Source organism: Ixodes scapularis, unplaced genomic scaffold (genome assembly GCF_016920785.2).
Source record: "Ixodes scapularis isolate PalLabHiFi unplaced genomic scaffold, ASM1692078v2 PGA_scaffold10__122_contigs__length_95168666, whole genome shotgun sequence".
In the NCBI taxonomy this organism is placed as follows: domain Eukaryota; kingdom Metazoa; phylum Arthropoda; class Arachnida; order Ixodida; family Ixodidae; genus Ixodes; species Ixodes scapularis.
In genome coordinates, this window is record NW_024609836.1 from 58,391,397 (window position 1) to 58,419,310 (window position 27,914).

Genomic DNA, 27,914 nt, shown 5'->3' on the forward strand with positions numbered 1-27,914 from the left:
ACTTTAGGCATTTTTGTATATTTCTTGCTTCAACAAAGTTACTTCTGGAAACACCAGGTGGCGCCACAGATCGACAACACATAAACACACCGCGGCGCACTTTTTGATAAAGATGTAACATCGTTTCTTTTGCGCACCTCGATCCTGAAGCGTCGAGCAATTGTGGGTTTCTGATCGGCCGCACCGAGGCACATGACCACCTGCTTTAACGGAAGTAGCAGACTACACGCACGACCGCGGTCTTTTTCCTCGTGGTTTCGCTTGTTTAGTGCTCCCTTCAATAGTCCTCCCTCCCTTCGCCCTTTCTCCTTTCATTTCCAAAACCATACCGATTCCGACCGGTGCCTAGTATACAGTTTGATCAGCCCCTTATAGAACAAAACGATGGCAGACCAACACGCTGAACCCTCGTCAGTGACGACACCGAAAAAGAAACGAAAAGTCCGAGGGGAACTGGCAAAGGATGAAGCCGAACCTTCGAGGAAGCAGCGCTTCCGCGAGGCATGGTTGGAGCATCCGGAGTTCAAGGGATGGCTCGCACCGGACCCAAGAAACCCATTTCGTGCATCATGTAAGGCCTGCAACGCAAGCCTGGTCGCCGGACACAGTGAGTTGACCAAACATTGAAAAGAGATGCCCACATAAAGGCAACCGCGAGGCTGAGAAAGCAGAACTTGATGACAGCATTCGTACAGAAGTCAAACCCTCACGAACAGAACGTGAAGACTGCTGAGATCAAAATGTCGGCTTTTGTGGCTGAGTACGTCTTATCCTTCAAGGCAATGGATCATCTGGGCGAGCTCGCTAAGGTGGTCTTTCATGACTCAGCCATTGCTAAAGGTGTGAGTCTTCACAGAGCGAAGTGTGAATCTATCGTAAAAAACGTGTTGGCAAAAGTGGAGACTGAAGTTCTCGCGCACAAGCTGGGAGCTTCGAAGTTTTTGATATTTGTAGATGAGGGCACGGACATAACGAACACCAAACTCCTCTGCTGTGTCGTCCGCTATTTTTCAGAAGAGCAAGACCAAGTAATCACACAGCTGTTGGAAGTCATCCCACTTGATGCCAGGTCGTGCTCATCAGAGTCGCTTGCCTCAGCTGTGGAGAAATGCCTGTCTGAGAAGAAAGTCCCGCTAACCAACATAATCGCGCTCGCATGCGACAACGCTAGTGTGATGGTGGGGGAGCGCAACTCCCTGATGACAAGGCTGCGAGAAAAGGCGGATGACAGTTTTATAACCATCCGCTGCATCTTTCATTCGCTGCATATAGCAGCAAGCAAGGCAGCACTAAAGCTTCCCAGGAACGTTGAGGACCTCTTGAGAAACGTCGCCAACTACTTCAGCCATAGCTGTAAGCGTCAGGCTCAGCTCGCTGAACTCCAAGAAGACCTCCACAAAGAGAAGAACAAGATACTGAGACCAAGTGAGACGCGATGGCTTGTGCTGCACCAGTGTGTAGAGCGCGTCCTCCAGGAATGGGAGACCTTAAAATTGCTCTTCTTACAGGCAGCTACAGAGGACCGCATTGTGGCCGCTGAGCTGATCTTGAAGGACATGAACCCCATCACGGAGGCGTATCTCAAGTTCATGCAATATGCACTTGGCTTCTTCAACAAGCTTAACGCAATGTTTCAGAGCAAGGACAGCCTAATCGCAGTCATTCAAGAGGAAAGCCAAAGACTACTGAGGTGCCTATGCCAGAATTTCATGAAGCCGTCTTCTATTGGGGACCCTGCTAAACTCAATCCAGTCGACCCCAGAAATCTGCTGGCCTTGGAGGAGCTGTACGTCTGAGCAGGCTGCCAGGGAATCCTGGACTAGATCACCATGGAAGGAGGATCATCCGAAGTTCGTGACTTCAAGCTGCGCTGTATGTCTTTTTATCAAACCGCAGTGCTCGAAGTCCAGAAAAGGCTTCCGATCTCCGGACCAGTGTTGCCAGGTCTACTGATTTATCAGTAGATCTACTGATTCCGTTCCGGGTCTACGGATTCACTGAAAAACAAGAAAATCTACTGACTCTTTTTTTAGTAAACATATTAAAAATGTATTATATGGCCCCTTCAGTTCCCAGTGCCGCCCATCAAAGGAAACTCATAATGTCCCAGAATTAAAAACGAAGCACTGGCTAGATGGCCCAGAAGCCCGCCCTATTCGAGTGACGTAGTCGTATATTCATCTATCTATTCCCCCAGAGCAGGTTCGGCAGGTTCGACGGTGACATCCGGGCCAGAGCCATGTATGCAGAGAGTTTGGCTAGTCTATGATCTCGCCATAACGTCCCTCTCCCGAGTGAGCCAATCAGCCCGCGGCGCAGAGCGAGAGGTGTTTGCGCATGCGCCTGAACTCTTGGCTGCTCCTATACAATACTAGAATAGCTTCGAGTTGAGCGGAGAGAGCCGCAATTTTCATTCATTCGTTCGGCGGAATGCATGGGATCGACATCCAAATTTCAGTTATTTTTTTTAATTTGGCAGGCTGTGGCAAGAAAATGATATAATCCTATTCCTCGGTGGCTTAAAAAGCTAACGAATGAAGTTTCGCCACGTTTGAACGCAAACTTTGGGTCAGGCGAAAAAGAAATAAGTCCGCAGCAGACAACGCGTCAACAGTGCTCCGGACCAACAGCGTTGCTTCAAAAACCTTCCACAGCCCAGTGAGGAAAGATGGCAGCATGCAGAGGACTTCCATTGGACATGTTCGCGCGCACTTGCCGGAGCGTCTTGTTTCGGTTTTGTTTCAATAATAGCGACAGGTGAACGTCGCACTGTCGCCTTCATCTGTGATCCCAAAAGTGCCTCAGTCTCGATTCTAAAGAATAATCCTCGAAACAGTCAATAATGACTAAAACAAAAACATTTATGGTGTCATTTTAATTTGTCTTTCATATAAAGTTACTTGAGAACTGGTCTTGTTTTTTCTTTCATTTTTATTTGTGTGGTATTACCATGTTATTTGTTACTCTATACTATTTCTTTGAAGTGTGTATTAATGGCGATAGCAAAACATGGCAAAACACATATTTCGTGGAATCTACTGATTTTAGTGCAAATCTACTGACTTTTTGGGGATCAATCTGCTGACTTTGTTTTTCTCCATCTGGCAACACTGCTCCGGACCTTTCTTCCACGTTCCACGAAGTGCGGTTTGTACAGAGGCCCGGAAACGTCTGCCATCGTTGCCCGTGCTCCAAGATCGCTACAAGCACCTCCTACCCAGTGTCGGCGATGTTGAGCAAGAGTGGCGAATGCTTCCCTCGTTCTTCACAGAGAGTGAGAAGATTGAGCTGCAAACCAAGTCGCCAGACGCGTTCTGGGGTTAGATGAGCAAGACTTAGCAAGACTAAGACGTTCGATGACAAATTAGTACTTCCTAACATTGCTACCCTGGCAAAGCTGGTCCTCACCCTTCCTCACTCCAATGCAGAAACAGAGCGCATCGTTTCAATGTTGAGTGACATGAAGACCCGTAAAAGAAACAGGCTTGGGCCGGAGAGTGTCAACGCCCTGCTCTTGGTCAAGTCAGCCATGGCTACCCGGGGAGAGACGTGTGTCAACTTGAATGTGAAAGAAGGACACATGAAGCTCTTTAACAAGGAAATGTACAACTAAGAAGGTTTTTTTTCCTTTTCAACATCTGTACACACATGTTTTTTAATCGTTACTTTTGGTCACTGGAACGTTATTTTGGGCCACCAGAGCGTTTTAATAGGCATATAAGCGGGGGACGATAGCAAGCATTGCAATACATGGCAATTTTCCTGTTTTCCATTGTAACTTTTGACTGAGGCAAGTATTATTTTTTTAATAAATCTACAAATTAAATCCACCACCTAGCCGAACTTATGTGGTAGGCTAGAGTGTCGTAGCTTACGCATCCTAATTTTTAGATTTATTTCGGTCTCGGCACGACATCGGTACCTCTAGACAATCGTAATCATGACGTTACTGAACGCTCGCGTAATGACATTGACAGGGGCTCCATTCGGATCAGAATTCAGTTTCATACACTATCCCACCACGGTAGATCCCCATAGCATTGTTAACAAATGCACAGCCCGTGCGGCCTACTCTTTGGAACTGCCCGCTATCACAAACAAGCACGAAGGTGCTTACGTGAGGCGGATTTGCATGTTTGCTGCTTGAAGTGATAATAAATTATTATTATTATTAAAAGAGCAACGGGCCGTTGGGATTGGCACGAGTGTCCTCTCTTCTGCGCTAAATTATTTACACCAGTGGCCTACACACAACTCTCGCATAGGAAAATCACTATTAGAAGCCCGCAAAAGCGGCCATTCGTCCAAGACTGCACAAAGCGCCGCTTGAAACTTCGAGAATGCAGGCATGATCGAGACGAAGTCAGGAAAAGGAAACGGTAGCAATGGATATCCTAAAATGCAAACTGAAAGGCACAGGGCGTGCAGTTCACGTGAGATGTCTGCTTTCGTTACGTTTACCGCCACAAAACGAATTTGGAAGAGAATGAAAGGGCTAGGTAAACGAAGCTTAATTTACTCACTAAAACAGGAAGAAAAGAATATTCCCCATTTCTAATTAATTAAATTTCAAGGAAGACTACAGCGTCAAGGGCCCTACTGTTGTGCATAGGCCGTGTATGCAGCTGTTTTCTTTTTTTTTTTTTTCTTCTTTTTTTTGCGTAGGGACGGGCATAGGGACTTTCGGTGCTGATGTAGGGACATGTAGGGTTTTTCAGAGACGTTTGTAGGGACTTCCGCAAAAAATAGTTGGGAACACTGCCGACACTGCCTCACAACCAGGCGACCAGGCGACCAGGCTGCGTGTCGTCTCTCCTCGGCGGGTACTTCGGCCCCTTCGTCCACGTTCGAGAAAGATCGTGACATTCACCGTTCTCAAGGAGTGCAGCGACGTTCAGAAGTAAGCAAAAGCTTCCTTTTTTTTTTTTTAAATAGCAATAGTATATAGCATTATTTTACTTCTAGTGTTAATTGTAATCAGTAATATATTTCCGAACGGTTCCGAAGTGGCGGTTAAGCGCGGCTACTTGCGTTTCTACTTTTGGCGGGAGAAAAAAAATTGGGATGAACAAAGCGGTTGGTTTTAACTAGGGGTGTCGCGAACTTTTGTCGAACCAGATTTTTTGGTCGAACTTTCGGGGTTCGACTGGGTCGAACCGGTTCGACGAACCTCCGAACTTTTAACCAGATTCGACCGGTTCGACTTTGTGGACAGTGTGGCCAGACCTTTATAGAAGCATGTCTAAGTTTGGAGAAATTTTTTTATGCGAAGGGTTATTTTTAAATTTAAGAACAGTTGCAATTAAAGAAACCAATTCTAATCACTGAAGAAGTTAATAACTTAATTGTTTTGTGCTGTATTAACTGAAATAACCAATCAGCGCTGCACTTAATTCATCTCTTAGCCATTATCATCCAATCCGAAGCCAACTGGCCAGCCTGTCGCGCATGCGCAGACGAGTCGAACCTCAATAGAAGGTTCGTCGAAATTTCCACCAAAAGTTCGAAAAAGTCGAACTCGAACCGCGGCCGGTTCGCGACACCCCTAGTTTTAACTAGTTGTAACTAGAGCACTATATAGCTCCTTCGGAGCAGAGTAACGCAATCTAGAACGCCACCTCTCGGCGACTAGCGGCGAACGCCCAGAGGTTCCAACTGCGGTCAGAAATGCATGGAGAACGTGAGACAATCGCTGTTTCTTCAGTATTGTGGTGGTGTACGGAGTGGCAATTGTTTTTGACATAATAATGGAACATTTTAGAATAATTTGCGCTAAGTTTTGTGCCCCGCAAGGACCTGACTTTTTTTTAAAAATTGCTTGAGCGGCATCATGCAGCAGACGACACGGCGACGTCACACCAATCACGTGACCCGCTCCGGCCAACCCGAAAAGCCCATCTCCGCTGCGAGCAAAAATCGTCTGCTTCAAACGCCATTGCCTTGGAAATTGCCTTCTCGAAATTTGCACACGCATCCGATATTTTTAAAACTTTGATAAAGTGTTTAGTGCTTTACTAACTTCACGGCAGACTAGTTTTGAAAAGTGTGAACTCGCCGTTCATTTTTTAATTAGCCGTGTTGTATCGATCTCCATGTATTCTCCCATAGGGCGGGCCGCCTCCTGGAACCCTGAGTACCACGTGACTCGCGCCGAGCCGCTCTGTCGGCCATGTTGTCGGCAAAACACGGGGTTCAAAGGATTGCGCTACTCTGCTCCGTAGGAGCTATATAGTGCTCTAGTTGTAACAACCGGGTGTGACGTGTGATAGTGTATCTCCTTTTTAGTAATGCAGCGGTCGTGGTAATACTATTCCATATTTAGTAGAAATGGCGAAATATGAAAAAAAATCTCGGACATTTCGAGCGGCTGAACGTCTACAGACGTTCAGTACGAGAAGTCTGTAGTTTCTCGGTGGCATTGGGCTGTTTTGAAGCCTCAACATTTGGCTTAAAACAGCAGAAAGCGCTCGAAGAATTGCTGTCATTCCTTGAGCCTACAACAAAAAAAGACTTTGAAGAGGCACTATTTCACCAGTGGACCATTGTCAAGAAAAGCAGTGAAAAGAAACTAGAAGATTGGAACTCTTCAGGTATTACAGTCTCTGAGAGATGGGTGGCTTTAAAGAGATGAAAACAGAGAATGTATGCTGCGCCGAGATTACTCGGGTTGTGGAACTGGCTCTGTGCTTCCCTGGAACGACGGCTCCAGTGGAGCGCGTCTTTTCAATTATGAACTCCATGTGGACAAGCGAGAAGTCTCGTCTTGTCTCAACGTTGCGAGCAATGCTACTTGTGCGGTTGAACTTCCCATATAAGTGCGCAGACTTTTATAACCGAGTCTTGCAGGATGAAGTCCTGCTTAGGAAACTTCAGCCGTCGGCAAAATATGCCCACACCAACGAATGACCCGAAGCAGGACCTTCCAAATGAGTGCATGCAACTTAACTGTGAGCAGTTATTTCATTAAATGTTTTCTCCCAAACTCAATCTTTGTTACTCCCTCCCCCCCCCGTTGGGATGTCCCGTTTTCTACCTTGAGAAAGATGGTCACCCTAGACATTACCAAAGAAAAATTGTTTCACTATAGAAATGCGTAGGTTTTTTTTTTTTTTTTTTATAAAAATAGAAATACGAGGCCAAATTCAAAGTTCCCGCCAGTGCATCATGAAGAGCAACAGTTCGTGTGCGAGCCAACCTTCGGTTACTATGACTCCCAGCGAGATGAAGTTTTTGGATTCAGGGTAACCCAACCTCATGAGGAAAGAGGAACACCAGTCAACAATCAGGTGAAAAAGAAGAAAGGGGCATATTCCACGAGGCGCCAAGCAAGCGCGCTAACATTTGACTCCATGTTTTTCATTTCATTGTCATCCTTTCTTATGTTTTAATTACGATCCAGTTGCTAGTCAGCGCTTTGTCTTGTGCTCTCTCCGTCTCTGTGTGTCCTCGTCCCAGTCACGCTGTTTTTCAACAGTAACAGTGTACCACAAGGTGTCGGGGCGGTCAGAAGGGAGGCATTGGCGGAAGTCACATGAGTTGTATCCCCATCGTGCTTACCGCGAGCGCGTGTAATATTTTTAAAAATATTTTTTGTTGTTCTCTGCACCTCCACGAGCGATCCAAGCAGACAAGGTTTCCTTTATCTGCTTTTCATCGCTTAATGTTGCTGTAAAGGTAAAAAAAGAGTAGTTAGTGAATTGACGTAATCAACTACAATGCCTAGAAGGTGCTGTGTGAGGGGCTGTCCTGGTATTTCAGCAACTGAAGAGATCGCACTGCGTGCATTTCCGAGAGACGGCAGGCATCTTAAGCCTGGAGAGTATCCAATGATTCGACGACCTCAGTGTCCGAACCTTCAGCAATGCAATTGGGCGTGTCGTACGCAAGCAATCCTAATTTCTGTGAGCGTTCTAAAATATTTTTTTCAAGACTTGATAGCTTCTTTTGCACCCAGTATAGCTCTGTATCATCAGAGACATCGCATGCACTCATACACTGGCTTGTACTCGCAACGCTTTCATCATTGACGTTACTGGCTCTTCGTTCTCAACTTTTACAGCACGCAAACTAATCAACGGTGCAGCGATAAAGAGCTAGTGGAACTGAAACTTTGTTTTCTACAATCGCTCGTACAAAGAGCAGAAGAAAAAAAAAAGTCTTAGGAACGGTCGCGGAGAGCACGAGGAGTAAAACTCGGGTGACTTCCTGCGAACCCACTTTTAGTGACGTAGGTCAATGCCTCCCTTCTGACCGCCCTGACACATTGCGGTACACTGTTACGTCACAGTGCACTGGCGAGAACTTTGAATTCGGCCTCCTATTTATATTTTTATAAAAAAAACTACGCAACTCTTTAGTGAAACAATTTTTTTGTAATATCCTGACATGCCGTTTTAACGCCTAGCATGAAAAAAAAAATTTTTTTTTTTGACGTGTCAGAGGTTTTTTAAGGGCTCTCTTTTTGTTTGCGCGTCTGTAAGCACTGTTTTTTCTCTCTCTCTCTCTCTCTCTCTCTTTCTGCTTGTAACTTCGATTTTCGGATAGCGGCATGTTGACAGTCGCGTAATTCACTTTTTTTTTTCTTTTTTTTTTTTCAATTACAATTAGTCACTGACCTTCCAACCTTTCGATTTGCGACTGCCAAAATGTGTGTCCCGCTTGGCGCACGTGCATGCATCGTTTGTTTCGCTTAAAATGGACCTTTTCCAAGTATCGACGGCACCAGGCGGTGGCTGCATGAACTAAAGATCGAGGAAGTGACCTACCTGCGCTACCAATCGATATTGGGAGCTACGCTACTAGTTGCTTCGCTCTCCGAGCTGCGTCGCGTGCCCAACGCGACTTTAAAGAGGGAGATCCGTAGCGTCCACCCAAACGTCGTGTTTTTCTTTCCGTCCACTTTCTTTTTTTGTGTAACACAATTATATATATGCTGCAATTACGTGTTCTACTCGTCGATCTACAGCCTCATTCCGAATTTCCTCGATTTTTCGTGCCGACTTCCACCGCTTGGCATCGGGCGCTCGCGCGTGCGCAGAACGCTTCTCGAAAAAGGTTCATTGTCTATTTCGAGAAAGCATTGTATGCAGCCTACCCCAGAACATGGCCCTGCCTAGAGAGAACACATGTGGCAATTATTCTCAAAACAGAAGACACTTGCTGCGTGGAACGTCTATGGTGGGAGGAGCCACAAAGACAGGGATTCTGCGCAGTGCCTCTTGATTGGTTCTGCTGGGTTGAAGGCGTGCACATTCGCGCGGGTGACGCAGTGACGTAGAGGTTTTTTTTTTTACAGCGAAGCTGTATACCTCTACTAGCCAAGGAAATTTTTGTGTCGTTGCTGTGAGCAAAAAACTCCCTGCGAACAACTGAAGGCAGAGCAGCATATCTCCTTTGAAATCAGGCATACAGCCAGGCACATAGCCAGGATTTTGTTTCAAGGGAGGGGCCCGCCCATGACAAAATGCTGTATGAGGGGGACGGGGGAGAGGAGGTCACAGCAAAATTGAAGATTTCGTGGGGGGGGGGGGGGGGGGGGGGGCTCCGGGCCCCATGCCCCCCTTCCCCCTCCCACCCCCTGGCTATGTGCCTGCATACAGCATACAACTCAGTATCCGTTTCAATAAAGAAAACCACAAAGCAAGCATCAAAACCACATGATGGATGATAAGGCGCGTGTGAAGAATAGGAACACCCTCCCATGCGTTCCGGTAAAGATTAGGTTTGCAACTGCTTCGAAAGGGGTTGACGTCATTCGAAGCCCTCGTGTGAAGCTCATTGCATACGTTCTCGGTGAAGATTACTGTTTCCCAAGCTGCCGCGTCGACGGCAGCTTGCGACGTGGGGAGTGACGTCGCTAGCCTTTCATATATAAAAGAAGAACCCGCCTATACCCCGTTTCATTTTACGTCCAGACGCAGTGGATGCTACCAGCTATCTTAGCCAATCCCGTTCTGTGGACGTGATACGCTTTCCGCATGTCTCTTGCCCCTTCTCTAAGGTCACGTGACACTCACAGGGTCTCTGATGGCTCGTAACATCCGATGCGCTTAAGCGTAAGATGAAACGGAGTATAGCAACTGATTAATATAGCAACCTGCTAAATTTATTGTTAACCAACCCTCGGAAATTTTGGAAAACAATATGTCCAAAGAAAAATGACTCTCTCCCTAAGCTGAGCAGCAATCTCAATGAAGTATTAACAAACCTTAAATCAGTGTAGTATTCCGAGTTGAGTGGTCGTACGGCATGAATTCTGAACCAGAGAAGCGCGTGCTCAGCTCATGCTAGTATTGCTTTAGAACAGTTGACCCTGAGATTTGGAATAAAGAAGTCAGACAGTCGCCGGTGTCCTTCCTCACCCTCGGCGGGGCCCACGAGGACGCAGGCCCCCGCGTCCTTGCGGGGGCTTGCGTCAGTTTGTGACTGATTTGCATAACAATTTTCATTCCTCTAAACCCACTGATGCCATCTTCATCGACTTCTCTAAAGCATTTGACACGGTTCCTCACCAGTGACTTCTGTACAAACGTTCTGAACTTAACATCCATCCATCTATTATACTGTGGGTAGCTGAATTCTTAACTAACCGTAAGCAAGCTGTTCACCTTGGGCATGCCAGATCACCAAGCCTGCCTGTGCTGTCGGGAGTCCCCCAGGGCAGCGTTCTCGGTCCGCTTTTATTTCTTATATATATTAACAATCTTCCTCACCAGATAACATCATCTATTAGGATTTTCGCGGATGATTGCGTAATTTACCGTCGCATCACTAACCCTGAAGATTCAATACTACTACAGCAGGATCTAAATGTTCTGTCTCATTGGTGTAACACGTGGCAGATGAAGGTCAATATAACCAAGAGCAAACTTTTCACATTCACTGGTCAGCGATTTCCTATTGTACGTAACTACACTTTACTAGCACTGCCTCTCGAAAAAGTATCAACTTACAAATATTTAGGCATAACATTTTCTGAAGACCTAACCTGGAATACTCATATTGACAATATAGTGGCTAGTGCATGCAGATCTCTAGGATATATAAAACATAACCTATATCCCACTCCCCGGTGTGTTAAACTAACTGCCTACAAGACTTTCGTCCAATCAAAATTGGACTGCAGAAACTTTGTTTGGTGGCCTCATCAATCATATCTCATTACTAAACTCTAATCGGTGCAAAACAAGGCATCACACATGACTGCTCACGAACGTCAAGTGTAACTGCACTAAAATTCAACCTCGGCCTATGCCCTCTATCTCAAAGAACTCAACTTGCTCGTCTTGTCCTTTTTCGCAAAGCTTACTATTCCTCTTCTGATTTTCGAAACACCAACTGTCACCCATCACCTCACATCTTGCATCATGACCACAGCCTAAAAGTTAAGCCTCTATTCGCCAGAAATAATAAATTCCAAAATTCCCCACTTTCTCTCGCTATTACTAACTCAAAGGTGGAACGGCTGTGCCATTTGCACCAGACGCATTCGTCTGCGCCATCCTGCGCCATGTTGCGGAAACTGCGCCACAGCCAATACCCTGCGCCATCATGCACCAAATCGCAAAACGTGCGCCAAAAAAAATTGTATTTTGTCTTCGTTTAGGTTTCTATCGACTCGATTGGCAAGAATGAGTGCGTATAGCTTGGTCAGCATTGCAATCATTTGTTCTGTTTATTCTCCCTGTGTATCTCGAGTCGGAAGCGTGCGAAAAAATTTGGGGGTCGGATTCCTAGCGCTACAGCACCTGCGGCTGGATTGTTATTCTTCAACCATCAGTGGTTCAGCAAGTCTGCAGAGGTGAGGTCAAGTCGTTCAGCGTCAGATTGCCTGAGGCTCTGCGGCCCAGGATCCAGAAGTCAGCCAGTTGAAAATAAATTAGTAAAAAGATTCCTTTTAGTACTTCATCGTTAGAAGTTGGAACCGCATTCCCGCAAGATAAATCGTGATTTGATAGAACTAAAACGTGGTCCGATCTGGAACCTTGCCGGCCAGCAGCTCTCACGCGAGCGGTAGATCCGCTCGGCTTGATCCGCTTGCTCCTGCTTATTGCTTCGAATATGATAACTCCATTAATCATAGTCTGCTGCTTCAATATTGAGTTGCACAAAAGGATAAACTCAAAATTTGTTGCCCGGTTCCTCCACGCAACTGCACGTCCGTTGTTTGCGCACGTCACATGGTTCGCGCATATAATTACTATGTTGAGCACGTGTGGGTTGTGCGATAAGCAGTGCTTGTTTGCATTTTGAGCAGCTGTAAGCCACTCAGACAATATCAAGGATACTAGCTTCAGAAACATATGGTACTTGCCTTTTCATTCTCATTAAGGCTCACAAAGTTTCAAGTTTTCGCGTCTGTTACACTGTTATCCCATCTACCTAGGTCCCTAAGCATCATGTTCATCTGTGATGCTAAGCACAATTGAAATTGCTCCCATGCTTGTCTAAGACACAATCTGAAGTGCAGTGAAAACTTATCTGAGCTGCTCCCAGCCTGCTCCAGAATGTAGTTTTATCTGCTCCCAACCTGCTCCATAACAGCTGTTTCAGCTGCTCCCGTGGCTGCTCCAAAGTGCATTTCACGAGTTCAACCCCTGCTAACTGGAATTCCCTTCCTGAAACCATTGTATGTGAATCTAACCCCAAGACATTCCGTGACCTCTGCAAGGCACACCTGAAAAGTGTTGATCTTTAACATGTTTATCTGTTAATTACTTTTTCTACATGTTATGTTTTGATATCTGTCCCATTAGTTTGTAGTTTTTTGCGTTTTTCTATTATTTACCTTGACGTCAGTCTTCTGCTATCTGTATATGTCATTTGATCCCCCCCATGTAATGCATTTCATCTGAAATGCCTTTGAGGTATAACAAACTGAACTGAACTGATTTCATTGTTGCTGCAGCACCGCGATGAATAGGCCACGCATAGTTAGGACTCCCGAGGAGCAGCATGAATACTAGGAGCGGGAAAAGAAATGGCAATACGACCAGCGGCGGCGTGCTGCGACCGGCGGCGGCATTTCATATAGTGCAGTAGGCAATTGTTGCAGGTGATGCCACAGCTTTGCTGACTAACCACCTACACAGCGTGGATTGGAGCGCCAATTTTTTTTAGATTTGATTGGACTAGCTCATTTTCAGCCTTAGTGTCATTCACGTGCAAAGGCAAATACATAAGACTGTATTTTGTATGATACTGATTGTATATATTGTATGGTCGGAAATTTCATTGTAAATATTGTTCAAAGATATTGCACTAACTTAGTACATTTCTAGGCATTCGAAGCGGGGACGTTTTTTTCTTTTTACTGAAACTTTTCATTTTTGACCAACCTTATCATCATCATCATCATCATGATCTCAAATTTCAGGGCCCTGGCCACCATTAGGGGTGTCGCAAACTTTTGTCGAACCGGATTTTTAGGTCGAACTTTCGGGGTTCGACTGTGTCGAACCGGTTCGACGAACCTTCGAAACTTTTCACCAAATTCGACCGGTTCGACTTTGCGGACAGTGTGGCCAGACCTTGATACACGCATGTCTAGGTTTGGAGAATTTATTTTTATGCAAAGAGTTATTTTATTTTATGAACAGCTGCAATTAAAAGAAACCAATTTTAGTCACTGAAGACGTTAATAACTTAATTGTTTTGTACTGTATTAACTGAAATAACCAATCAGCGGTGCTTTTAATTCTTCCCTTAGCCATTACCATCCAATCCGAAGCCAACTGTCCAGCCTGTCGCGCATGCGCACACGAGTCGAACCTCAATACAAGGTTCGTCGAAATTCCCGCAAAAGGTTCGAAAAAGTCGAACCTGGTCGAACTCGAACCTCGGCCGGTTCGCGACACCCCTAGCCACCATTAGCCCAGGGCCCCCGAAATCTCTTAATCCGGCCCTGACTGAGGCTCTAAAGCAGAGGTGGCCAAGTTGCGGCTCGCGAGCCGCATGCGGTTCTTTGCGTGTTATAGTGCGGCTCGCAACTCCCTCCCCTAACATTCCCCCCCCCCCCCCCCCCCCCCCCCCCCCCACACACACACACACACACACACACACACACACACACACACACACACTTTCCCACCTCCCCCGCGGTCACACGAGCACTTCGCCAAGAGGGGAAATGGAACGCATTTTAAATCGGAGAACTGGTTACGGCAATTACACTTTCACAATATTAATAAATGTAGATACTGTCTGGTACAACCGAAATAATAAAAGTTATTCATGTTATTTTTCGGCGAAGAGACAAATTTCACGCGCGTTTTCCCACAGGAATGCACAGGAGCACCCCAAAAGTAGATTGGTTGTTGTCTGCTTCAATTTGCCTCGCGGAAGTCGCATAGACACTAGCGCCAGTTGAACCTCAAGCGTACATTATAATAACTCTATGGTTTTACGTGGTCGTTGTAGAATGCACTAGAGAAAACAAATTGTTCCGCTGTTTGCTTAGCAACGTTAGGCTAACCCACAGGTTTTTATTTATTAAAACATTTTTTTCGACACATGACAATGCATTTAAAACCTGCTGCTTTTGTGAGGTGCAAGTAAAGCAACTGATCTGACAATGCAACCATAGAATAGCATCCTATGAACATAGGACTGCATGGCACCCCCATGCATCGTGAAGGTGGTCCCCCAGTCCCACGTTTTGGGTAGTAGACAGCCTAAACTGCGGAGCGGCGCAACGAGCACAAGAGGGATTTATCCCTCGAGCACACAGTGGGAACTGTTGAACCATTGTATATAAATGGTAATCTGAAGGATGTGTCGATGCCATCTGTAGATAGGAATAGGTTTTTTGGAGAGGGGGAGTAGCCCTTAATATGTGTTTACTGTAATATGTGTTTACTGTGTCCTCCCGGATAGGATGTCTGACGAAATGGAGGGTCGCGGTGCAGCAAAGCCTGTCAAGGTAATTTTTTTTTTTTTTTTTCTCAACAGGTGCTTTAAAGGTGTATAAGGGTCCTCTTTTATGTGCCTTTTATTTTATGCTGTGCCCAAAGTGCCATCTGCCTCCTCTTATGCACACAATCTAGTGCTTCCTTAAGGCTCTAGAAGGCCAATGCGTCATGCACCATCATGTCCAGAGAATAAACTTACTGAATATGTCGTTCTGTATACTACCTAGTTCTGTTGATAACAAACTAGAATGCACTGACGAGACATTTTACTCAAAATACACTTCAGGGACCGATATGATGTTCATATAGATTTAGTTATTCTGACTTCATAAATGCATTCAATGCTGTGGTGATCTGTGTGAAATCAAAATTTGTTAAATTAAGCAGTTTTTGAAATGGGTTTTCATAAAATAAAGTTCTTACTGTATTTCTCTTTGCACCTTAGAAAGCTGATAAACGGAAGGCACCAACAATTGAAGACCGGACCGGGCAGCGACTCAGGTTGGAGCTTGTCCAAGAGGTAATAGACCACTTTTACCGGAATTTGACTAAGTTCTATTGGAGTAGTTGCATGAGCTAACTGTGCATGGCTGAGGTTAATATGGTGAATTCCACTCGCAGATCTCGAGTGCTCCATTTGGAGCGCACATATTCCACGCTCAGATCTGGCTCAAGTTGGTCATCTTCCGCTCGTAGATCTGGCAGCGCCGACCCCGTGGAGCGCCCCAAATCATGCTACAGTCATGTCTCGTTAATATGGACGCCTCCGTTCCCCAGAAAAATCGTCCATAATAACGAATCAAGGTCAAAAACACAAACATTAGGTAATAATTGTTAAAAAAAAGCATTGTTTATTTCTCCAAAGAACGAGGGGATATGAGTTTGCACTGACGCTTTCGATCCCACTTTAGTGTCCAAAAAGCGCAACACTTCGGCCACTTGAAGTGCACGTTCTCCGTCCCCCTCCTGCTCAAGGTAGGCGATCGCTGTCTCCAAGCCACGGCGAGCTTCACATCGAGTAACGGTTGGTCTCTCTTCCTCATCGGCTGTTTCTGTCGGCGCAAAGTTTTCGACAAGTTGATGGCCCTGTTGAGCGGATTCACTGACAAGCTCCATGATCTGCTCGTCGCTCATAGGCTCCCAGCTGTTAGTCTCTTCGTCTATATCCAAGAATGCCGATGCCTCTTCATCTGGGTTTTTCTCCCCGAGTTGTCGAAGAGCTTCACGAAGGGCCGCGAGCGGAAGTTCATCCATCGGATCCTCCACCTCCATAGCAGAGCTGTTAACAAGAATACCTGCGTGACGCCAGCAGTTCACACTGGTTTGAGGCCTCACCGCGTCCCACGCGCTCTTCAGCTTTTGAAGGCACCACCTCAAGTCAACAGTTTGCGGTTCGTCGTCTTCCGCGCAAGCGATGTAGTGCCGCACAAGTTCACCTCAGTAGTGTGCCTTAACCGCGCGAATAATTCCTGCGTCCAAGGGCTGTATTTTGGCAGTCATGTTGGGTGGAAAGAACTTCAAGGTAAGGTTTTCATAGTCCGCACGAACAGAATGGCATGATGCGTTATCAACCAACAAAACAGCCCTTCTCTTCTCAGCCTTCAAGAAGCGGTCGAATTTTGCCAAAATGATTTCAAATATCTTTCCTGTCATCCATGCTTTCTTGTTGCAATTGTAAGAGCAATACATGTTCGGGTCAAATGTCTTTCCAAAACATTGTGGTCGCTCCGCTTTTGCCACGACAATGGGCTTCCACTTGTGGGTGCCGCTCGCGTTGCACAAGAATCCCACCGTGATTCTCTCTTTGCTTCGCTTGTTTCCAGCCACAGGTTCGGATGCCAGAGTCGAAGATGGGCCCAACTTGTAAAAAAAGCCAGTCTCGTCGAAGTTGTAAATATCATCTGGAGAATACTGAGCAAGAAATTCCGCAAGCTGTTTCCGAGCACTGGCAACGGCGGCTGTATCCACGCTTCCACTCTCTCCATGAATACGGTGGCTTGCAATTCCATGCCTTCTCTTAAACCTGCTGAGCCAACCCCTTGAGTAGTTCAGGTCATGAATGTCTGCATAAAGGCGTGAAGATTGCAGACATTAAAATAAAACCACTGAAGAGAGAACAGTTATTTTAACGGAGATGCGTAATTGCACAAGAACGAGCAACTAGAAAAATCATTAGAAGAAACAACATTTTTGGGGAGGAATGCGTAACATTTTGAGAAAACATTTTCAAACTCAGTGCTTAAAAAGATACGCTCAGAACTCACTTACCCATCGTTGTGCCGAACTCCTTCGCCTTTTCTTGCAGCATCTCGTTGCTGACGGCGGCCCCTCTGGAGCGCGTTTCCGCAAACCAGATGTTGACGGCCTCCTCCAACTTCTCAAACTTTGGGGGTCGCTGCCGGCAGGAACTGGAGCTGGCTGTGGGAACGCTCATCCATTTCTCTGATTCTTTTAGAATTGCGTGGACTGTCAATTTTCCGAGATCAACGCCAAGGTTTTTTATACTCCACTCTCTCACGTACTGGACAGATGCTGAAGGCGTTTCAATTTTGAATTTGCATATTTCCTTTTTCAGCTGAGCAGAAAGCTCTTTCCGTTTACGCTTAACACCTGTCATCGTCTCCACCTCCGAAATGACCGGAGAAGCGTCCAGCCTTGCCTCTTGCCTCTTATGCACAACGAATGTGATTCATCACGTATGCCAACCCGGAAGGAGATGGCATACGTTTAAGCTTGAAAGACAAGAAACAAAAAAAAAAACGACCACCTTCAGGCGCGCAGGTCTTATCTCAAGGGCGGAGGACAATAGTGAATTCCGGGTACAAACTGTGACCTCTACAATTCACTAACCTTTTCTTCTGTCGGGTATGTGGACTCGCCTTCAAAGTAACCAGACGGGGAACAAAAAGGCAATGGTGAATTCCGAGTAGTACACACTCTATGGAACCCTACAGATCTTGGCAGAAGTTGACAGAAATGCGCACTTCATTTCCTTTAAGTCGGTGGTGCGCATGCGCAACGAGGTTGGCGAGCGTTGGACGGGAGTTGAATCTGTTCGGATGTGTCAGTTGTTTACGCGGGATTGTGACGGTTCGGACGCTTCTATATCGCATAGATCAGGGATACAAAGCCGGGACTGGGGCGGAGGTTATCGTAAATGCTGACATCTGTGATCGTGAGAGGAAGAGTGAGAAAAGAACAACAGAAAATCCGGAGGCAGATGCAAGGTTAGGCCTATTCATTCTGCAGCCAGTGATTGTTTATCTTTTTACACTGCATGCCACCGGCGTTTTTTTGCAAGAACAGATTAGGCAACGACCGTGCTGCAAGTGATGATTTGTTACCTCTTCGTGTTTAATAAAGTCTTACCAGCAACTGATCTCCACCAATGGCGATCGCTGTGTGCGCCCCGCTGCTTTGTGGCAGCCGACTGGTATGGGACGGTGGCGAATGTGGACGTCTTCCTCGTTATTTGTGACACAGGCTCCATTGTACGGATATTTTCGCCTGGCCAGTGTCACATGTTATTTCTGCAGCCAAATAGTGACAATTGTGACTGGTCGTCGGAAAGATCAGTCGGCTGAGGCGTTTGTTGGCTTGTCAAGTTCGAGCAGCGACCATTTTGAATGGTCGATTGTCTCGGGCGTGTTGGTGGGTCGCTTCAAAAATGCGAATCCATCTTCCGCTCGTTGATTCAGAGCAGGTCCCATGGAGCGGAATTTTGCCTTCCTCATAGATTTTGGAAAGCGCTCCAAATCTACCAGTGGAATTCACCTTTAGGTTTTGTTTGCTGAGAGGCTGATAGGTCAAAAGAAGGTGTTGGTAAAACAATCTGTATGATCCTTTTACCAGCATAGTTCAAGAAAGACTTAGTAGGGTTTTTCGTGTCTTGAATGCTTATTAAAACAATCTCTGCTATCCAGGGGTCCCTTGCACCGCTCACACAGGGTCCGTCCTCTGTCGCTGCTGACCCCTCGGGCACCCAGACTGAAGCCATTGTAGCCAAGGCAGAAACCAAGGCAGCCGAAGCCAGGGCTGCCAAAGCCGAGGCCAGGGCAACTGAGGCCGAGACTAAGGCAGCCATGGCCGAAGCCAGGGCTGCCATAGCCGAGGCCAGGGTGGCTGAGGCCGAGGCCAGGGCGGCTGAGGCCGAGGCCAGGGCCAGGTGCATGGTGGCCGAGGCCAGGAACATGCAGACTGAGGCCGAGGCCAAGGTGGCCGAGGCCGAGGCCAAGGTGGCCGAGGTCAAGACCGAGCTGGCCGAGGCCAAGAAAAAGACGGCCGACGCGGAGGCAAGGGTGCTGCTTGTGTTCGACCACTCGTGCTATCTACTTGCAGGTATGAATCAGCATAAGTGTAGGATAGAGGTAAAAAACTGGCCCCTTCCTCTTTCAATTGACAGTGCAGTGTCCAGGAGACTGTGCCTTGCCCTGTCCTGTTTCAAGTGCCCAGTTGTCTTTTTACAGATATAGGGCCTTATCAATTCAGTCGAAGGAACTGAATTGGTGGAGCAGTTCTAAATTTCAAGCGTGCACTATGCATTTCCATGTTTAAAGTGTGCCATGAAATGGTTTTCTGGCTCTCTGACCTCTTCTTCAAATAAGGCCCAGGTACTGAAAGTATGTGACATGCATTAGTTTGTCTCTTGGTGGATTAGCAATTTGCAGAAAAGTCCAAGGACACCTAAGCACTTCTTATGAGTTGTGAATATGAAAGCATGAATGGTCTTCTGCTCCCTGAGTTTGTCTGCGGCGTAGTGGCGCAGACAGCCACGTTTGGCCAGCAGACGGCTGAGCACGCGCTTTCGTGAAGTGACCACGCCATGCTGAACTCAGCCGTGCATCATCCTCAGAGCTTACCCGGACGGGCTCTGCCACCATCGCTCCCTCCTCTTTTACTGGCAGGCGCGCCGCTGCGTGTGCTGTGCCGCCATGGAGAGGGTGTCTCTGGTGGCTTTTTTTGGGGGAAATTACGCCGCATGAGAGCCAATGGGAGCCTCATTCCTTGACGGGCGCCAGCCAACAGGAGAATGATTCATCAGAAATCGTGTTCACTTGGGAAAAGGGAATTTTAGGTGCCATAGGGCCAACGTCTGGTGTAGTTTTAAAGCTGATGATGTCGGTTCGCTCCATGGGGCAGTTAATGCTTTTGCATTAATAAGTGAATGCCACCGTAACTTTCAAGCAGAATAAACAACCATAAGATTTGATGCCAGTAGTAGGCTGCTGATCTTTAATCCACAAGCTGGGATTAACACAAAGAGCACATGCTGTGCCCCTGATGTTTCGATAATTTAAAACCAGTTATTGAAATTGTTTTTCTGGCTACATAGGAAATTCTTTAGCATGGTGCAATTTCAGCTGTTCGCACAGGCCTAATACAACTTCCTTTTTCAGAAATATACAGGTTGATTCAGTCCCGTTTTAAAGCACTTAAACCAGAAAGTCTGATCTTGATGAATCGATTGCCGCTTATGCTCATCGTGCTCAGCTACGGCAGCTCTTTTCGTTTATTTAGGTTGTGACCTGTGCCGCCTAGCAACATTTGGGGCGGAGTTAGCAATCACAGCTTTTCCGATGCGCCATTCGGCATGGCTGCGCACTGCTGCATTATGTTTACTGTTCAATGTTCTCAGGCTTGGCCAGCTTTTTTACAATTTCCCTGACGATTTGCTGGCCTTTCATTGGCAATTTCGGCTTTCCTCTGCTGAGGAAAGCTGGAATCACGGTTAGTGTTTGGCTCTGTGATCTGGAATTCCCTGACTATTTAGCAAGCTATCGCGATTTAAAATGTACAGAAGTGAATGATTAGAATTGTTTATGACAGGTATATTGGAAGGGGGTGAATTTACCACTATGAATCATTGCTTCACAGGTTTCTATTTATTGCATGAGCTGACTGTGAGAAGACAGTACCGGGATTTTATGTTTTTAGACAAAGTTGTCCATAGTGGGGTAAACTTGACGGGCTTGTTGCAGTCTATTGACTTCCATGTTCCACCCTGAATCATCAGGAACAATTCAACTTTTTACCCCTCCTGTACATCATCTGTGTCATCTCTTTTGAGGGTTCAAATTGATTTCAATAATGGAACTTTGATATTTTTATGGCACATCAGGCTTTTATGCGACAATTACGCGAATAGATGCCTTTGCCTTAAACAGGCCAAGTCAGGACTGACCCTATTTTTTTGCTTGTGTTCGTGGTCAGTTCTTTTATGATTTTTATTTTTGTCTTGTGCACCACACAGTAGTCTGCTAGGTTGTTTGTGGGTACTGTAACGCAAAGCATTGTTGTTATTATTATTACTATGGGGATAGTACCAATGGAGTGCAGCAATTGATTTGACGGCTTAGCGCTCGCAATCAATGGCGCTGCGTATATTGAGCTGTCACCGACTGTAACGAGTCACTAGATTGGCTTCGATGGGTTGTGGTACCTCCCCGGAGTTCGTCACAAAGTGAAATGGAGCACCCTTTGGAAAACGCACTGTTGCCCGACGTTTCCAGTGGTAGGCTTCTCCGCATGCACACGTATAATGCGGCGAAGCCCTCCTAGTTGCAAGCCCCAGAAAGGGCCGCTTTTCTTTTGGATGCGAAAATCGCTGGTTGTGCGACCAATGAGCAGCGACTTTGGTCATGAACCTTTTTGTCGCCCCTTCTGGACAACGAGTGATTCCGGACAACGAGTCAAAGTTTACGAACGTAGATGAAACTAAAGGAACGTAATTACAAAATAAATTGAATTTCGCCTAGACCAGGGGCGGTTTGCTCATCTCGCGGCCGCGGCCGTGGTTGCGGCCAGGAGGAATTTTTTTGTCTCGTGACCAGCTCCATGGGGACAGGAAGTGCCTAGCGTCCCTGCCTAATGACTGAGAAATTCGTATCGCTTCAAGTACGAAAGTTTAAGTTCGCTCGTAGAAACAGAATACTGTTTACACTACCTTCAAACTTAAAAGTGTAGAGGAAAACTTTGATTCATTGGATTAAGTACGGTTCATTCATCTGCATATGTTCGTTCTTATTCTCCTCGGATGGATCTATATATATATATATATATCGGGTGTTTCAGAAAACGCAGGCCAAATCGCTCCTGCGAAAACTAAACATCGCACAGGAAAAAGGTTCATGCCATGTTGGTGTCTGTCCAAGAGCCTATTTAGAAAAATAATGTTTGGAAAAAAGTGTTTTGTTTTTTAGAAGGTAACTTTTCATTTGTTCATATCAAGGCCATTGTTTCAATTAGAAACTTACTGGGCATCATCAGTAACCCCTATATCAACCCTTTTTAGACAAGTATAAAGCATGCCAAGCATTTTACCATGTTTTGAAAAACCCTTCAATTCTGATGACTACTCTGGTTTCAAATTCTTATCCAAGCGCATCTTGGCGGTAGCTGTCCTGCCCTACGACGGCCAAAGCGCAGAACCAAAGCCAGACAATTCGCTATACTTCATTTCAGCTTCGCTCCGAGCGCGGCCAATGTTACGAGCCGAAGGGCCAATCAAACAGCGAAAGAGGCACAACGTCGTGGCGTGCTCTCTGTAGCTGATGGCACCAGCCGGTATTCGCCATCTCTCTGTGCACTGCTCCTCCGCCGGCTAGTCAAGCGCAGAGAGCACGCCATGACGTTGCGCTTTTTACGCTGTTGGATTGGCCCTTTGGCCCACAACATCGGCCACGCTCGGACCTAAAGTCCTGCCCGCCTCCCTTCCTCCTCTCGTAAAAAACAAAAGTGTAGCGCGAGCGCGTGGCCAGGCGATAAGGGACGCCTCGCAGTTCGAAAGAGCATGGCATTGCTAGATTAAGCTTTGAAGTTTGGGCTGACCTTGGTCCCGCTCTTTAGCCGTCGGAGGGCAAAACAGCTGCCGCCAAGATGCGCTTGGATAAGAATCCGAGACCAGAATACGCGTCAGAATTGAAGCGTTTTTCAAAACATGGTAAAATGCTCGGCATGATTTATACTTGTCTAAAAAGGATTGATATATGGGTTATTGATGATGCCCAGTAAGTTTCTAATTGAAACTATGGCCTTAAAATGAACAAATAAAGAGTTAATTTTTAAAAAAAACTTCGAAAAGGCTTTTTTTTCTTTTCTAAACGTTGATATTTTTTTTTTTTTTTTTTAAATGGGCTCTTGGACAGACACCAACACGGCATCAACCTTTTTTTCTGTGGGATGCTTAGTTTTTGCATTGCTATGAGGACGTATAATCGACAATTCCAACTCGAAAAAGAGTACGCAGACTCACACAGACGCCGACAACGTGACATTCCAATGGTCTGTTGACGCGGGACGCGGTGCTTCTTGCCCACACTCCATTGCGCATACGCTCGAACTGTCGTCTGCTCTTTCAAACCTGTCTGCTTTTTGTCGACTGCTCGTTCAAACGACAGCGGCCCGCAAACCAAACGTTGACGAGGTAATTCCAATAAGAAGTTAGTACAGGCCTCAAAATTTGAAGGTCGGTTCGGTTAAGTTGGCTTAGTGTAAACAGTAGATACAAGGAGATGTTGATCATTGTTACCAGTGGCCATCACCGACTTGTCCGATTTTACTTGCGGTTTTCAGTATCGACGTCCACCATCTCAGCTACGGTCCACGCTTTTGCAACCCGCGCGACGTCGCGACTGAAAATAGCGAGCAGAATCTCATCACGGGAGCTAGGCTTTTGCGCCCATTCTGCGGCGTCCATGTGAAATGAATCGCCGCACGTCACATTATTCACGCGAAGTTTTGCAGAGTATCGAGCTTCGTTAATTTTGCTAAAGCCGCTCAAGTAGTCGGACAATGTTAGGAGGACGTAGAATCAACAGTTCTAACGCGAAAAAGAGCACGGGAACTCGCACCGCCGCCGACAACATCGCATTTCAATTAGGGGTGTGCGAATACTCGAATATACGAATTCGAATCGAATAGAAAGTTCCCGAATAATTCGATTCGCGAATCGAATTCCTAGTATTCGATTACTCGAATATTCGATATATTCGGCCAAAGACGCGCGGTGGGCGCGGAGCAAACGAAAAAGCATTTTTTTCTCCCGATGTAAGCGCCGTGATGTTAGACAGACCATGCGAGAAACAGCTCTTGGTCCTACCATTCCACAAAAATCTAACGCACAGGTTAGAAAACAGAAAAGTAACGAACGCCACAAACTTTATAGCACGAAGATTTACTCACGATCATGACACAATCTACCCTTGAATCACAGCTGAAACATCCCGCTTGCGCCGCTTCCAGAGAGGAATTGTTGGGAAGCCGGAATTCCGCGCCAAGCCTAATTCTTTTCACGAGTAAAACTCCTCGTTTCAAATTGAAGCGCCGATGTAAAACACACTTGCCGCACTCGCAGAAATCGGCTACTGCACCACTGCACGATCACAGAAAGAAAACCAACGTTACCATGCCGGCGAAACCAACCGAGTTTTCGTCGTCGTTCTTTTGGAACCGCAAATTCTGATTCCGAATCAGAACGACAACTCGGTTGGTTTCGCCGACCTGGTAACGTTGGTTTTCTTTCTGTGATCGTGCAGTGGTGCAGTAGCCGATTTCTGCGAATGCGGCAAATGTGTTTTACTTCGGCGTCGTGAAAAGAATTAGGCTTGGCACAGAAGAAACGGAACGGAAAAATAGTGTGCCTAGATTTGAGAGGATTTCCAACAGCTCGATAGCCGCGTTTGAATTACGAACTGCGAGAAGGCGCCGAAAAGGCGAAAGCGTCGGTCGGGTTCGGGCAGGCAGGGCAGGCGTCATCGCTCTTCTGTTTGTTCGCCTTCTTTCCACGCGACAACACAACACATGCGCATTCACGATCAATCTGCGATGGAGCAGTCTCTGTGGTTTCAGTTTCGGTTGCTCCCTCTTTTAAATCAAGGCTCTCTAAAACAGGATAGATAAACGGAAAAATGGATGCGTAGCGGCAGTTGGAGGGTAACTTGCGCCACCTAACCACGTTTGTTTTTTTTTACTTTATATTGTTTAAGTTGGTTTATCTCGTTGCTGTTTGCTCAGATTTAACACCCGTCTATTTATTTATGTGCAATCAAATCCCAGGTGCCATTTTTTTCCTTAAAATGGAGACCAACCATCGCAAAATGCCCCTTTTCTGAGATATACAAATATTTACAAAAAAAGTTGCGGTATTAGGTTGTGTTTTTAAAGAGAAAAAAAGGCACGCGTGGCTGTAACTTTTTTTGTGACGTTTAGGGTAAATAGATTATCTCTGCACCATAAAATTGGATCTTTAGTGCCCAACGTTCAACAGCAACTGCTTTTTTTTTTTCACCGGAACTTTTTTACATTTTGGCTTTTGTTTTGTACAAGACATATATTCTGCACCAGGCGTATATTCTGCACATATTATAATCGCATTCGCAGCACACTTTGAAAGATTCCTACGAATAAAATCACTATTCGATATTCGGTTTTTTTTCCTTGATTCGATTCGGTATTCAATTCGAAAGCTACTATTCGGTATTCGCACACCCCTAATTTCAATGGTTGGTTAATGGGCGACGGCCAGCTTCTTGCCCATCGCACATGCGCGACGCCGGTGGCGTCCGCTAGGGGCGCTCCGGTTTGGGTGTTTCACAAAAGATGGACAAATTCGATATTGCAAAAACTATGCATCGCACAAAAAAAAAAAAAGAGCTTGTTTTGTCTTGGTCGTAGGCCAAGGGCCTATTTAGGAAAATTATTAAAAGTTCGGGATAATTAAGTTGTTAATTATTTTCGCGTGATTATTTTTTTAAATGTTGAGTTTAAGGGCATAGTTTTATTTGTAAACTTGATGAGCATCATCGAAAAACACTAAATAAAAAATGGGAGTGCTATAGAAGGCACGCGCTGCATTTTACAGCTTATGAAATGCCGCACAACATTGACAGGTTTTTAAGTTTCGGTTTGCCATCGGAGCGCTTCTTGGCATCGACGGTACCGCGCCCTGTGGAGAAATAGTGCGACCAACATCTCACGCAACGCAGTAGAGGCAGGTTGCACTATTTCTCCACGGGGCGCGGTGCCGTCGACGCCGAGAAGCGCTCCGATGGCAAACGAAACCGAAACTTAAAAATCCTCCGAAGTTGTGCGGTTTTTCAGAAAACTGTAAAATGCAACGCGTGCCTTCTATCGCACTCCAATTTTGTTTATTTAATGTTTTTCGATGATGCTCAGAAAGTTTCCAAATGAAACCATTCCCTTAAACTCGTTATTTAAAAAATGAAAGCCGTTTACAACTCCCTGTAACGCCGAATTAGAGCGCAGCTCTTGAGGTGGAGGAGACAAGGCCACAAAGGTCACGTGACCTTGATGGGGTCACGTGACCCCCTCCCCAATATCTCGTGGGGGTCACGTGACCTCGGGGGTCACATGACTCCCCAGAGAAATTTTTCGTCTAGATTTAGCAGGGAAATTTTCCGCTAAATCTAGCGGGGAAATTTTCCGCTAGATTTAGCGGGGAAATGTTTTGCTAAATTTAGCGGAAGAACTTTTTCCGCTAGATCTAGCGGAGAAATTTTTCCGCTAGATTTAGTGGGGAAATTTTTCCGCTAGATATAGCGGGGAAATTTTTCCGCTAGATTTAGCGGGAAAATATTTCCGCTAGATTTAGCGGGAAAATATTTCCGCTAGATTTAGCGGGGAAATTTTTCTGCCAGATTTAGCGGGGAAATGTTTCCGCTAGATTTAGCGGGGAAAATTTTTCCGCTAGATTTAGGGAATATTCCGCTAGATTTGGCGGGGAAATTTTTCCGCTAGATTTAGCAGGGAAATTTTTCTGCTAGATTTAGCGGGGAAATTTTTCCGCTAGATTTAGCGGGGAATTTTTTCCGCTAGATTTAGTGGGGAAAATTACCCATAATGCACCGCGCGGTTACGGCGACGCCGACGCCGCTGAAGCCGGAAACGGGCGTCTAAGAGAGCTGCACTCTAAAAAGAAAAATTAATTACGCGAAAATAATTAACACTTTAACTATCCCGAACTTTAATTTGAATTTTCCTAAGTAGGCCCCTGGCCAATGACCAAAACGACCGCTAGATTTAGCGGGAAAATTTTTCCGCTAGATTTAGCGGGGAATTTTTTTCAATAGATTTAGCGGGGAATTTTTCCGCTAGATTTAGCGAGAAATTTTTCCGCTAAATTTAGCGGGGCGGCGTACAGAGTCGTTCATATATACAAAAAGGTTTTGATACAGTGCATTTACTTTTTTTTTTTTTTTTTGCAATCGTTGCAGGTCTTACCAGAGCCTTGGAGGCCATCGGAGATTGGAGCCACCTTTTTTATTATTTTGTTTTTTTAATTTTAGTAATACTATTTTTTTCCTGGCTCTCGAGACGCTGACATATGATATCCCTAATTCGGCCCCTCAGCCTAAAAATTTGGAGACCCCTGCTTTAAAGTTTTTCGGGTCACACTTTCCAGCAACTACAAACGCTTTTGAGCAGCTGTGCTTAGGCGCAGTCAAAATTGGCTTTCATTTTTTTAATGATTATTGCATTACTGTGGTTGCGCGACAGGTTACTTACACCCCTGTCAGACGGCAGCTAAAATGGCATTTACGCCAAATGACATTCAGGTTTTCAAATGACATTCAAGATGGGACCTGCCAGACGACAACTAAAATGACATTTAAGTGATGTCTATTACGATTGCGATCACAAATTCGTCTCGTGCACATAGAACACGTTTTCGTCAATAAACAATTTTAACACGGCAAAACACTTGTTTTTGTGTGTGTTGTCTGCTGGGACAAGAAAATATAACAAAAAACTGGGATAGAAAGTTGCGCTCACTAGTTTCTGATGAAAAAATAAAGCGAAGCGTGGGGCGAAATCCATTAGCCAACCTAACGTCGTCGTAAGCCGAGCCTCCCGCACTTTGCCAGTGCCACTACAGCTGACAGCTTGCTCGCACAGTGGCACAGTTCTTTCGTTAATTTCGGTAGTGCTTGCTTGCTCTGGTTGTCCCTCACGCTCGATCTTCGGCTGCCGTGTTCACTCCTACGTCTG

The 27,914-nt window shown here is 45.8% G+C and overlaps 1 protein-coding gene and 2 pseudogenes across 1 annotated transcript; all 3 read left to right on the top strand.

Moving 5' to 3' along the window:
• The first annotated feature begins 384 nt into the window (after positions 1 to 384).
• LOC121834786 lies at positions 385 to 1,556 on the top strand (annotated as a pseudogene).
• On the top strand, positions 1,557 to 3,613 carry LOC120838924 (annotated as a pseudogene).
• A 1,258-nt stretch (positions 3,614 to 4,871) lies between these two features.
• Positions 4,872 to 27,476, top strand: LOC120838922 (coiled-coil domain-containing protein 71-like). The gene is made up of 5 exons (XM_040209072.1): positions 4,872 to 4,900; positions 14,875 to 14,920; positions 15,355 to 15,429; positions 18,833 to 19,247; positions 27,140 to 27,476. Exons 2-5 carry the CDS (start codon positions 14,876 to 14,878, stop codon positions 27,244 to 27,246), a joined length of 642 nt encoding a protein of 213 aa, XP_040065006.1. The 5' UTR covers positions 4,872 to 4,900; position 14,875; the 3' UTR covers positions 27,247 to 27,476.
• The last annotated feature ends 438 nt before the right edge of the window (positions 27,477 to 27,914 follow it).